At 33.8% G+C, this 12,316-nt stretch overlaps 1 protein-coding gene across 1 annotated transcript; it reads left to right on the forward strand.

The window, feature by feature from the left end:
- Positions 1–488: 488 nt before the first annotated feature.
- On the forward strand, positions 489–9,721 carry LOC145584405 (ATPase 7, plasma membrane-type-like). The gene is made up of 19 exons (XM_081641251.1): positions 489–587; positions 1,123–1,260; positions 1,399–1,533; positions 2,596–2,775; positions 2,883–3,089; positions 3,194–3,313; positions 3,395–3,514; positions 3,642–3,764; positions 3,850–3,954; positions 4,137–4,281; positions 4,378–4,542; positions 4,631–4,869; positions 4,979–5,011; positions 5,165–5,246; positions 5,344–5,504; positions 8,639–8,851; positions 9,016–9,198; positions 9,313–9,497; positions 9,685–9,721. Exons 1-19 carry the CDS (start codon positions 519–521, stop codon positions 9,719–9,721), a joined length of 2,640 nt encoding a protein of 879 aa, XP_081497377.1. The 5' UTR covers positions 489–518.
- Positions 9,722–12,316: the final 2,595 nt, after the last annotated feature.

The following is a 12,316-nucleotide window of genomic DNA, read 5'->3' on the forward strand; positions in this document are numbered from 1 at the left end:
GATTTTTGAAATGTTAATTATTTTTTCTTTAATTTGTATGTGTCATGTGTGTGCAGGAAAATGTACCAATTGAAGAAGTATTTGAGAGTCTACAATGTACCAGAAATGGGTTAAGCTCTGATGACGTTGAGCAAAGAATTGCAAAATACGGATACAACAAACTTGAGGAGAAAAAGGTAAAGTGGTAATTTTTTTTTTTATTTTTTATTTTTTGGTTTAGTATACTCATTAAGAGTAAGTCACGCTTCTATCTTATGTTGTCCCAATATAATAAATAGTAAAATTACAAACTTTTCCTTTTTTTTTTTTACCCTTTATGTATCCGCTGAGGTATGGTAGTGCTGGTAGATATTTTAATTCCAGCCTACTGGTACAATTTAACACAAGTTGTAATAGATGAATCCTACATAAAACATGTCTTATTATTTTGAAATAAAGGGAGTAATTAGTATCTATTAATTTGCATGGTACCTTTGGTTGGTTGACAGGAGAGCAAGATACTGAAATTCTTGGGATTTATGTGGAATCCTCTATCATGGGTCATGGAAATTGCTGCTCTCATGGCTATTGCTCTTGCTCATGGAGGGGTAATTACTACCTTCACTCTCTCTCCCTCTTCTCTTTCTCATTACGATAATTTTATGTCAGACGTACCTAATTTAACCAAAAGTTTAAGTTGATTTAAGGGTTTTATGTTAAAAAAAGTTCAAAGCCTTGTTTAACACTAGACTTCTTTTTCATGTATGATTTATATAACAAGTACTTCATAGTTCATACTCCATATGTTATAAATTTCGATAAATTAATTTAATTTTGTTCAAAATTGAAATTAGAGCTATAATCTTATTTATTATCTTCTTACTTCCAACTAATTAATCAAGATAGGTTATCATGAAATTTACCACACCTAATGTCATAAAAATAAAACTAAAAAATGATTGTTCCTCTGCATTCCTTTTTTTATTTTATTATTATTATTAGTAAAAGATATTTTTTGTTTATCACCAGTATTAAAATTCAAAAGACGAGTGTTACATATACATATGTACAAAACTTTAATGTCATAAAACTGAAAATAATTAATGGGTGTATTTTTATTTATTTTTTTAATTAAAAAAACAGGGGAAAGGACCAGATTATCCAGATTTCATAGGAATAGTAGTGTTGCTGCTGGTAAACTCAACAATCAGTTACATAGAAGAAAACAATGCTGGCAATGCAGCGGCTGCTCTTATGGCTCGTCTAGCACCAAAAGCTAAGGTACATCGGTATTATACTTGTTTAGTTTCATAAATATTGCAACATGCTAAGTTTCACGTGTTGAGAAAGTAACAAAATTGTGTCATATTGTTATTGTTACGTCATATTAATTAATTTACAAAAAATATATTCAAGTAGGTCCTGAGAAATGGGGAGTGGAATGAAGATGATGCAATAAGATTGGTACCAGGGGATATTATTAGCATCAAACTTGGAGATATTGTACCAGCTGATGCACGTCTTCTTAATGGTGACCCTCTCAAAATTGACCAGGTTAATTATCTTCTTATATAATTATTGTATTATATATTCTCAAATCTCTATTTTATTTGGTTAATTTTATTCCTTATTTTATTCTTGATCAGTCAGTCAGTCAGCCGGCTAAAGTGCTATACATGTAGTTAAGCATGCAATTATAATGTATATTGTATTTCATTTTCTGCAACTGTCTTAATTATGAAAGGATCAATATAATAGTCTTTCAAATCCTTTCAATATCGTTGAAAATGAAAGACTGTGATAAAATAAAAATTAAAGAAGAAAATTCCTTCTCATGATTAGTACGGATTATTTGTTGTTTTCATGTCCACTAAACTCTATGAATAGTCGAATTATAGATTTTACCAAGACAATATTTACCATAATCAAGACAATTGTTCTTTGTAAGAGTAAATTTTCGTAAGCTAATACAAAGTTCTTTTGTGAAAATTTTACATTAGTTGTTTGAAAAATGACTACCACAATGTTTTAATGATTATATAGTTCATAATTAGCATATTTTTTTCAAGTAATTAATTATATTACTTTATTAATGGTATTAAATATTATAATCGATTATTTTTTTTATTAAATTTTTAGTTTCATAAATGTAATTTTTAATCTTATTTTATGATTTCTCAAAACATATTTATTTTATGTTGGATTAAAATTTTCAAAATTTATATTTACATTGTAGATATTATAAGACTAATTGTTGCCATTTTATAACGTGAAAAAATGAATCAATCATATTATATATTATTAAATAATATGGTACTCATTTTCAAATGACCGCTGTAAAGACGAAAATGATGTAACTCAATTGTCAAACAAGACGATCATCAATTACTAGCTAGCTTTGCTCCATTAGGCTATGTACATATATATTCAAAACCTTTATAACTTGAACTTTACACATGGTTAATATTTTTGCTTAATCAACAAAAATTTATGTACATGAAGACAAATATCTTTTCAAAATCTGTCTTATGGTAGCATAATTTTTAGCAAGTATAAGAAATTTTGTTACTTTTTTTTTTTTTTCTCTTGACATTGGCCTCCCTGAAAATGCAACAGTCAGCACTTACAGGAGAGTCACTTCCAGTGACTAAACATCCAGGAAATCAAGTTTACTCAGGCTCAACATGTAAGCAAGGTGAGATTGAGGCCGTTGTTATCGCAACCGGCATCAACACTTTCTTTGGCAAGGCTGCTCATCTTGTAGAAAACACTAATCATGTTGGCCATTTCCAAAAGGTTACTGTATTTTTTTTTTTTTCGTTTTAATTCTAATTCTGCATTGTTAAATTTTATGTGATCATTGGTAGTCTTATAATGTGCAATTTTTGGTTTTTGGGCTGCAGGTTTTAACATCAATTGGGAACTTCTGTATATGCTCAATTGCGGTTGGAATGCTGATTGAAATCATAGTAATATATGCATTGCACCAAAGGCCATACCGCGTTGGCATAGACAATCTCCTCGTCTTGCTTATTGGTGGGATTCCTATAGCCATGCCTACTGTTCTCTCTGTTACTATGGCCATTGGCTCACATCGCTTGGCACAACAGGTTTATAATTTTAGTTTGTGAATTAATAGTCACGTGTACTATCACAAGTCCTAGGACCATGGCTTAAAGAAATGTGAACTGATAAAGACGGTCTAAATTTGCAGGGTGCTATAACAAAGAGAATGACAGCAATCGAGGAAATGGCTGGCATGGATGTGCTTTGTAGTGACAAAACTGGCACACTGACACTTAACAAACTAACTGTTGATAAAAATTTGATCGAGGTTTTGCACACTTTCGTTAATTAATGTCACAAATTAAGTACTACTCGTATACAAAATAGTGACATTATTAGCTTATTTCAGGTATTTGCCAAAGGTGTGGATAAGGACATGGTAGTGTTATTGGCTGCTAGAGCGTCAAGAACAGAAAATCAAGATGCTATTGATGGTGCTATTGTATCAATGTTGCCTGACCCTAAGCAGGTATATTTTATATACATGTAGGCTACTAGGTGGTCGTTTGGTTGACATATAAATACACGTGAAGTTCCAATTAGTCTTTTATGAAACATGAGTTTTGATCTAAGTTGTTTTATGTTTTTGAGAGAAGGCAAGGGAAGGGATCAAAGAGGTTCATTTCCTACCGTTTAATCCAACTGATAAAAGAACCGCGCTGACTTACATTGATGAAGCTGGTAAAATGCACAGGGTTAGCAAAGGTGCACCAGAACAGGTATAAACATCGTCAGAAAATCTTGGGGGGAATTGTACAGTGTTTACATTGCTTCACAACCTTACTAATATGTCTACCTTAACAGATTCTAGAGTTGGCTCATAACCAATCAGCAATTGAACGTAGAGTACATACAGTAATCGACAATTTTGCTAATCGTGGACTTCGTTCTCTTGGTGTTGCTCGCCAGGTAACCACTGCATGATCTTGTTCCATCAATTATGTGTTTCTAAGCTAAGCGCTTTTGACATTAGTAGAATTAATTATCTTACAAAAGAAGTACAATATAATGTTATTTTTCTTAAACTGCATAACTGTTTTAAGGCATCATTGTTAGTACTTACCATTATATTTTCTTGTAATTTTGTGTAGGAAGTGCCTGAAGGAACCCAAGAAAGCCCAGGTGGTCCATGGGAATTTGTCGCGCTTCTTCCACTTTTTGACCCTCCTCGTCATGATAGTGCTGAAACCATCAGAAAGGCTCTGGACCTCGGTGTCAGTGTTAAGATGATTACAGGTTGCTACTTATATATTAAACAACATTTACATAAACATTTTAACTCAGAAGCAGAGAAATGAAAACTTTTTATTTCTTTTCTGTTATATAAATCAGGGGATCAGCTTGCGATTGGGAAAGAAACAGGAAGGAGGCTTGGAATGGGTACAAACATGTACCCTTCTTCAACTATTTTAGGTGACAACAAAGATAGAAGTCCTGATATGCCACCAATTGAGGAACTTATCGAAAATGCTGATGGTTTTGCTGGTGTTTTTCCTGGTAACTGTCCTGCTTTTTTCAACACACAACCCGGTTTTTCAACATATTATGTTAATCTTGTTTAACTAGATGTTTATTTCAATTGCAGAACACAAATACAATATTGTAAAGATACTGCAAGAGCGAAAGCACATAGTTGGGATGACAGGTGATGGAGTAAACGATGCCCCTGCATTAAAGAGGGCTGACATTGGTATCGCGGTTGATGATTCTACTGATGCTGCTAGGAGTGCTTCTGATATTGTTTTAACTGAACCCGGGCTTAGTGTAATCATTAGTGCTGTTCTTACAAGCCGTTCCATCTTCCAAAGAATGAAAAACTACACGGTACTACTCGAGTACTCGTACAAGAAAATTATTTTCAGCATCATGTACAATAACACTAGTCATAGTATGAATCCTGATACTGTAGTTTCATTTTTAATTTCTCCTGCAGATATATGCAGTATCCATTACAATTCGTATCGTGGTAAGAACTAATTTCTAGTCATTATTTCTTATAACCTAAACACAACTCAATATTACTTCTTCCGTTTCTTTAAAATTGCAACAGTTTGATATGACTCGTTAAATTATGTCATGGTAAAAGTGTATTCTTAATGTGAATGTTGTTATGTGACAGTTGGGATTCATGATGCTATGTGTAATTTGGAAATTTGATTTCCCACCTACCATGATTCTAGTGATTGCAATCCTTAATGACGGTATTTTGATGAACTTCTGCTACAATTATAGTATATGGTTTTCAATTTTCATAAATTGTGATTATTAGATTTAATGAGTGATTTTCATGTAATGTAGGTACCATAATGACCATATCCAAAGACAGGGTGAAACCGTCTCCGACACCTGATCGATGGAACCTCAAGGAAATTTTTACCACTGGAATTGTCCTTGGTAGCTACCTTGCTACCATGACTATTGTGTTTTACTGGGCAGCTTACGACACCAGCTTCTTCGCGGTACCTAAAACCTACTTAATTCTGCAATTCATGTTATATATAACTTGATTGAGATAGGCGGCTAAAGTAGTTGGCTAGTTCTCTGACTTTCAGGCATGAGGCCAGAGGTCGAATCTCATCAAGCACATTCTAGGAGAAATTTCCCTTACATCCCTCCCTTCTAGAATGGGCCTTCTCCCCTACCCAAAAAAAAAAGTTACAAATTGATTATTTGATGAAGTAAAAGTGCTCCTACTTGAACATCTTTATTAAAATGGAGATAAATGATAATGTTTAGAAAATATAGAAGAATTAGAATTGTATTTCTTGATCATAATATTCCACCCAACATCCATATTTATACAAGATCTCTCCTTGAGCAACAAGGAAACCAAAACTTATCTAACTTAGGAAACTAATTATCTTTTCCTAAGATAAACTATAAGAAAATATATCTTGTAATCAAATAATATATCATATCTTTCCTAATACCCCCCTCAAGTTGGAGCACTTGAATCAAAGATGCCCAACTTGCTTAAGAGATACTCAAATTGTGATCTACCCAAGGCCTTAGTTAATATGTCGGCCAATTGCTCATTTGTACGCACATGAGTAGTAGTAATGAGGCCCTCTTGAATAGCATCTCTAACAAAGTGGCAATCCACTTCAATATGTTTTGTGCGTTCGTGAAACACGGGATTTTGAGCAATATGAATAGCCGCTTGACTATCACAATAAATTGGTATAGCACGGGGATGTTGAATGCCCAAGCTAAGAAGTAAGCCCTTCAACCACTTCATTTCACACGTAATAGCATACATAGACCGATATTCAGCCTCGGCGGAGGACGTTGCAACCGTGTCTTGCTTCTTTGTTTTCCAAGCAATTGGAGAGTGGCCTAAGAAGACAAGCCACCCCGACAGGGACCTCCGAGTGAGAGGGCATGCTGCCCAATCGGAGTCACACCACCCTTGCAAAGCAAGTTCACTATCCGACCTTAGTAAAATGCCTTGATTCGGGGTACATTTGAGGTAACGAACAACTCTAAAGGCAGCCTCCCAGTGTTCTTGCTTCGGTGCTTTCATGAATTGTGACAAAACGTGCACCGAGTATGTGAGGTCTGGGCGTGTAACACCCAAATAAACCAAGCGTCCAACTAGCCTCCTATATGCTGCTGGGTCCGTGAGCAGTGGCCCGGTGGCACGTGCCAAACGATGGTTTTGTTCCATTGGGGTGTTAGCAGGTTTCGACCCCAAGAGTCCCGTCTCCGAAATAATGTCAAGAGCGTACTTACGTTGACACAAAAATAGCCCCTTAGAACTCCTAGCCACTTCAATGCCGAGAAAATACTTGAGCACACCCAAGTCTTTCATGTGAAAACAAGAGCCCAAATAATTTTTGAATAATTGTATAGCATTCGAATTATTTCCGGCCACAATTAAATCATCAACATAAACAAGTACGTTTAGTTGAATGGACCCATTAGTGTAAGTAAAAAGAGAGTAGTCCGGGTATGATTGTACAAAACCATATTTCTTCAAAGCAGTTGTGAGCTTGGCAAACCAACACCTAGGCGCCTGTTTAAGACCATATAAGGATTTTCGAAGACGGCAAACAAGATCAGGGTCATCCGCAGTAAAACCCGGAGGGAGTTTCATATAAACTTCCTCGTGTAAATCACCATGAAGGAACGCATTGTGAACATCCATTTGATGTAGTTCCCAATTTTTCGAGGCGGCTATAGCAAGAAAAGCACGAACAGTTGTCATCTTGACTACCGGGGCAAAAGTTTCATCATAATCAATGCCTTTGGTTTGATGATTACCATACACAACCAAGCGAGCTTTGAGTCGCTCAATGCTTCCATCAGATTTGTACTTAATTTTGTACAACCATTGGCTACCAAGGGCTTTCTTCCCGGGGGCAATTTCTCCAAGGTCCAAGTACCATTATTTTCAAGAGCACGCATTTCTTCACTCATTGCTAATTTCCAATCTTCATCCTGCATTGCCTCTTTGAAGGAACGAGGCTCTCTACCTGCTGTTATTGCTGCAACAAAATTTCGATGTTTTGCAGAAAACTTATCACAACTAACATAATGTGCTATAGGATACGGCATACCTGAGGGAGGTGGGATGCTTGGAGTAGGTGAAGAATATGGACTATTTCGAGAAATCCGAGTATGAGTGACAAAATCCTTGTATTTGCTATTTGCAAATTTTTGACGATGCCCACGACCCATAGCATCGGGGTCCGTGGCTGCCATATGCGGCTGCTCTTGTGCAAGAGCCTCGGCCGACTGTGGTGATGGCGCACTGACCACAACCGGCTGCTGCTGAGTGGGAGCCTCGAGAGTGGTGCAACTCTCCTCGGGGTTATATGGGAAAACCAAGTCACCTCCCATATCAATACTTGACTCAAAATTTGGTGTCGAAATATCAATGTTCGTACTCTCAACATCCAAGTAGGGATACACATCCTCAAAAATTGTGAAACCGAAATCAAGTTACAATTTAATTTTGGGACAAAAAGAACATTATAAAGAGTGATTTTGTCCGTCAATTTTGCAACTCCTTCTTTCATGGCCACAACACTTTGGCCATCCGGAAGACCAACATTGCAAGACGGGACATCATGAATGTCAACCAAGCAAGAAAGATCGTCGGTTACATGATGGGAGCAACCGGTATCCACGATCCACTTTCCATTCACACGGTTGGTTGGTGGGGATGAATTACCCATGGTGAATTAAAAAAAAAAAATTCAAGATTTGTTTATTGAAGCAACCTTAGCTCCGATACCATGATAATGTTTAGAAAATATAGAAGAATTAGAATTGTATTTCTTGATCATAATATTCCACCCAACATCCATATTTATACAAGATCTCTCCTTGAGCAACAAGGAAACCAAAACTTATCTAACTTAGGAAACTAATTATCTTTTCCTAAGATAAACTATAAGAAAATATATCTTGTAATCTAATAATATATCATATCTTTCCTAATAATAAATCTAACGAGCAATAAAATCGTACATTATATTATTCCTTATACGGATTATTATTTATTTAACACTTTATTTGTTCAGCGTTTCTTAATTTTTATTTATTTATGTATGTAATGTAATTTGTTTAAATTTATTAATTTGAGCAGGAAAAGTTTGGAGTAAGAGATTTAAATCAATACAAACACAACTTATCAGCTCCAGGAGTTGAAAAAGATCTCAAGGAAAGAATGGCATCAGCTATCTATCTTCAAGTTAGCATTATAAGTCAGGCACTTATCTTTGTTACACGAGCCAGGGGTTGGTCTTTCACCGAAAGACCCGGCTTTCTCCTCGTTGTCGCCTTCCTCATCGCCCAATTGGTACGTAATATAATGTTAGTTGTCACATTACTAGCTCACATAAAATACACTATCAACGTGACAATTAAATTTGGATAGACATATAAATTATTGTATGCTGTGGTACTACAAAAATGTGTACGTGTTCTTTTCGGCTTAACTCGAAATCGTGTAATGAAATGCAGATTGCTAGCATAATTTCAGCAGAAGCAAACTGGGATTTGGGCGGAATAAGAAAAATTGGATGGGGTTGGACAGGGGTAATATGGTTGTACAACATTGTGACTTACATGCTTCTAGATCCTTTAAAATTCGCGGTTAGATATGCAATTAGTGGAAAAGCATGGCATCAAATGTTCAATAATAAGGTACTATACTATACTAACTATCCAGATCATTTTATTAATTACTTCATATACATTTTTGAATTTATTTTTTCTGAACTTATTTTTAAAATAAATTTGAATTTGGGGTGGTTATAGACCGCGTTTACGGATAAAAAGAGCTTTGGAAGGGGAGAAAGGGAGGCAGCATGGGCAGCGGAAAGGCGGACGGAACGTGGTGGGAGGAGGTCTGCAGACATGAAGGGTTTGTTTAGTGAGAGACACTCTTTCCGGGAACTTCATTCCATGGCTGAAGAAGCTAAGCGTAGAGCCGAAATTGCTAGGTTATTTTCCTCTCTCTTAAATTATACTCTGTACTTTTTTTCCGTACTTGTTTTTTTCTTTTTTTTTTTTTTTATAAGGAAAAATTATACTTCGTACTTCAAATGATATAGTTTGTGCACAAAATTTAGTATAAAGCCCGATTTAGAATAATAAATCTTATCGTGTTGAATTATTGTTGTTTTTCAGGCTTAGAGAACTCCAAAGCAACAGCTCAAGTAACTAGAGTGATCTCCTGGCCTATTTCACTACATCATCACTACCTAACTTATTATATTCGGATGAGATGATTTATTCTTACTAACAAATATGTATAACTTGGTTTGTTACTTCGTATTACACTCGAAGTTTTACTTAATGTATTCTTTTTTTATTATTACTATATGTTTATTTTTTGACATTTACTAAGTTAATGGAGATCAACTTTCAATTCATGAATGATCGTTATTATGTAGTCTTGAAGGACATAGCTGAATGAGTGTCGCTTTTGTCATCAAACATTCAAACTAGTGTCGTAGTGTGCCATGTGACACATGGACTAACTAACACACATGTTACATGTATGTTAATCAACATTTCCTTCACGTGTATCCAGCATAACAAAGATTTATCACCATGTTTAAAATTCGAGGAGACATAACAAATAACAATAATGGTGTATTACTATCATGGACTACTAATAATTTGCAACTTATTATTTGAAACGTTTTTGCTCGTTTGATCTCAAATAAAGTTACCCGTCATATTAGCGACTACCACAACCATTTAAGATATCATCTTAAGCATGTACAACCATAACTTTATGCGATACCACCGAACCCATCCGAGCCTAATAGTATAATAAGGATGGGGTGATGAAACGAGGGGTAGGCCGTTACCATTTATCACCCAACAAATAAAATGATGGAACTATTGACCCTTTTTCCTGCACTACTCTGCACCCTTTAATTAAAAGTTCAAATTAAAACAATAAAATATTAAAACAAATATTATCCATATAAAAATAAAATTAAAAATGGAGAGATATTGATGAAAGATTGATAGTCCTACAAAAAAATACCCTATAACTATTCTTGAGAACCTCAATAATATAGATCGATCAACACCAACATTCTGCTGCCTAGGGTTTGTGCTTTTCTTCCCTTTAATTTATTTTACATGTGATTTTAATTAATTTTCTCATAAATTTTTTCCTTCTTGTTATATTTAAATCACATAAAGATTTTCCAATTTTATAAATATATCATAGTCCATTTTTTTTCTTGATTAATTATGTTTTTTTATCGTTGCAAACTTGATTTACTAATTATTTTGATATTCATATTTTTGAAGTTTATTAATAATTTATTTTATTATACATATATGATGATTTTTTTAGGTAGGGAGACTAGATCTATACAAATTATATACATTTTAAATTTTTGTATGTATTATTAATGATAAACATAGGAGATATAATTTATTTTATATGCTTTTAATTTTTCAGGTTGAATATGATGCAAAACCTTATTAAATTTGGACAGCAGAAATCTCCTGCCTCCTGGACCTCTAATGTGTTACCCACGTTCATCAATTTTTGTTAGTTCTTTCCCTTCTAATTCTTTTTTACTTTTTTAATTGCATATTATTATTATTATTATTATTATTTATTAAGGTATGATTACTATGAACTATATTTTTTTGAATAGAACTATGAACTATATATTTTTCCTGTTACATTGTTTTGTTTATTTTTCATCCTCTTTTTTGGATTAGTAAATAGAGTGTTTTTTTGGTGTCAAGTGGGATCAAGGGAAAAGAATAGAAAATGAGTTATTTTTTTAATTTAGAGGTGTGTCTCTTTAATTGTGAAGGTTTGGCGTCTTGTGATTTGTATTGATTATCGATGTGATCGAATTTACAATTTGAATAATCGATTGTAGCCCGAATTTGACTTAATCGAGATGGATTTAATGTAGGATTGATCTAAAGAACTATACATACCAAACCTAATTTTTATAAGTATTCATTTGCGGCTTTTTGTACCTGTGTATGTTTATTTAGTAGGATAACAAGCTTAGAGTAGATGTGTTTAGTGGCTTATTACTTGATGATATTATCATCTAGATCAATTGTTTTAATTTCTTGTCTATAGTTTAGTGGATTACTTGTAATTATTTGTTTGGTGAGTGAATTTGGAGGAAAGCTAGAGGAGTGAGGGGAAGTAAGAGATACGAAATTTTTAGCTTAACAAAGGAGAGTATATAAATGATGAACTATAATTTAATTTAAAAATAGTATTGACATATATTATTCTACACTATTTAACATATGCTCTACTCACTTGATTTTTACATATTATAACTTATCTAAAGTTACGTGAACTTATTTGAATTGAATATAGGTAGCCTTATTGATTTTATCAAAATTTATTTGTACTTATATTTCATAAACTTATTTCACCTTATCTTATTTAACTTTATAAACTTATATAATTTTTTTTTTTTCTAAAATGAGTCAAAAATTAAATGATCTTTTAAAGCTTTTAAAATGAAAATACTTTTTTGAAGCATTATCCTTCTTTCCTTAAAGTTGATCTCCCTTTTCCTCTCTTCCCATATCCTCTTCTCCACAATTAAATACATACGGAGTATCATCAAATCATATTTGATTTAAATCATTTGTCTTTTATAATTCTCTCAGGCCGCATATAATATGACAAAGAAAAAGCAGTCTTTTGAGGAAAAGGATATGTATGCAAAATTGATTTTTACAAAAACAGTCGGAAATAATACGATAAGCTAATTGTATTATATTCATGCGTTCAGTTATCAGCCTTTTG

The sequence above is a fragment of the Chenopodium album genome, chromosome 16 (assembly GCF_948465745.1).
Source record: "Chenopodium album chromosome 16, dcCheAlbu1.1, whole genome shotgun sequence".
NCBI classification, from domain to species: Eukaryota; Viridiplantae; Streptophyta; class Magnoliopsida; order Caryophyllales; family Amaranthaceae; genus Chenopodium; species Chenopodium album.

Bases quoted from the DNA above. Each gene is read 5' to 3' on its own strand.
- LOC145584405 (XM_081641251.1), top strand. From the start codon at position 519: ATGTGGAATCCTCTATCATGGGTCATGGAAATTGCTGCTCTCATGGCT. The intron at 1,534-2,595 runs GTTAATTATCTT...AAAATGCAACAG, and splicing joins ACCCTCTCAAAATTGACCAG to TCAGCACTTACAGGAGAGTC. The intron at 9,498-9,684 runs GTTATTTTCCTC...GTTGTTTTTCAG, and splicing joins CGTAGAGCCGAAATTGCTAG to GCTTAGAGAACTCCAAAGCA.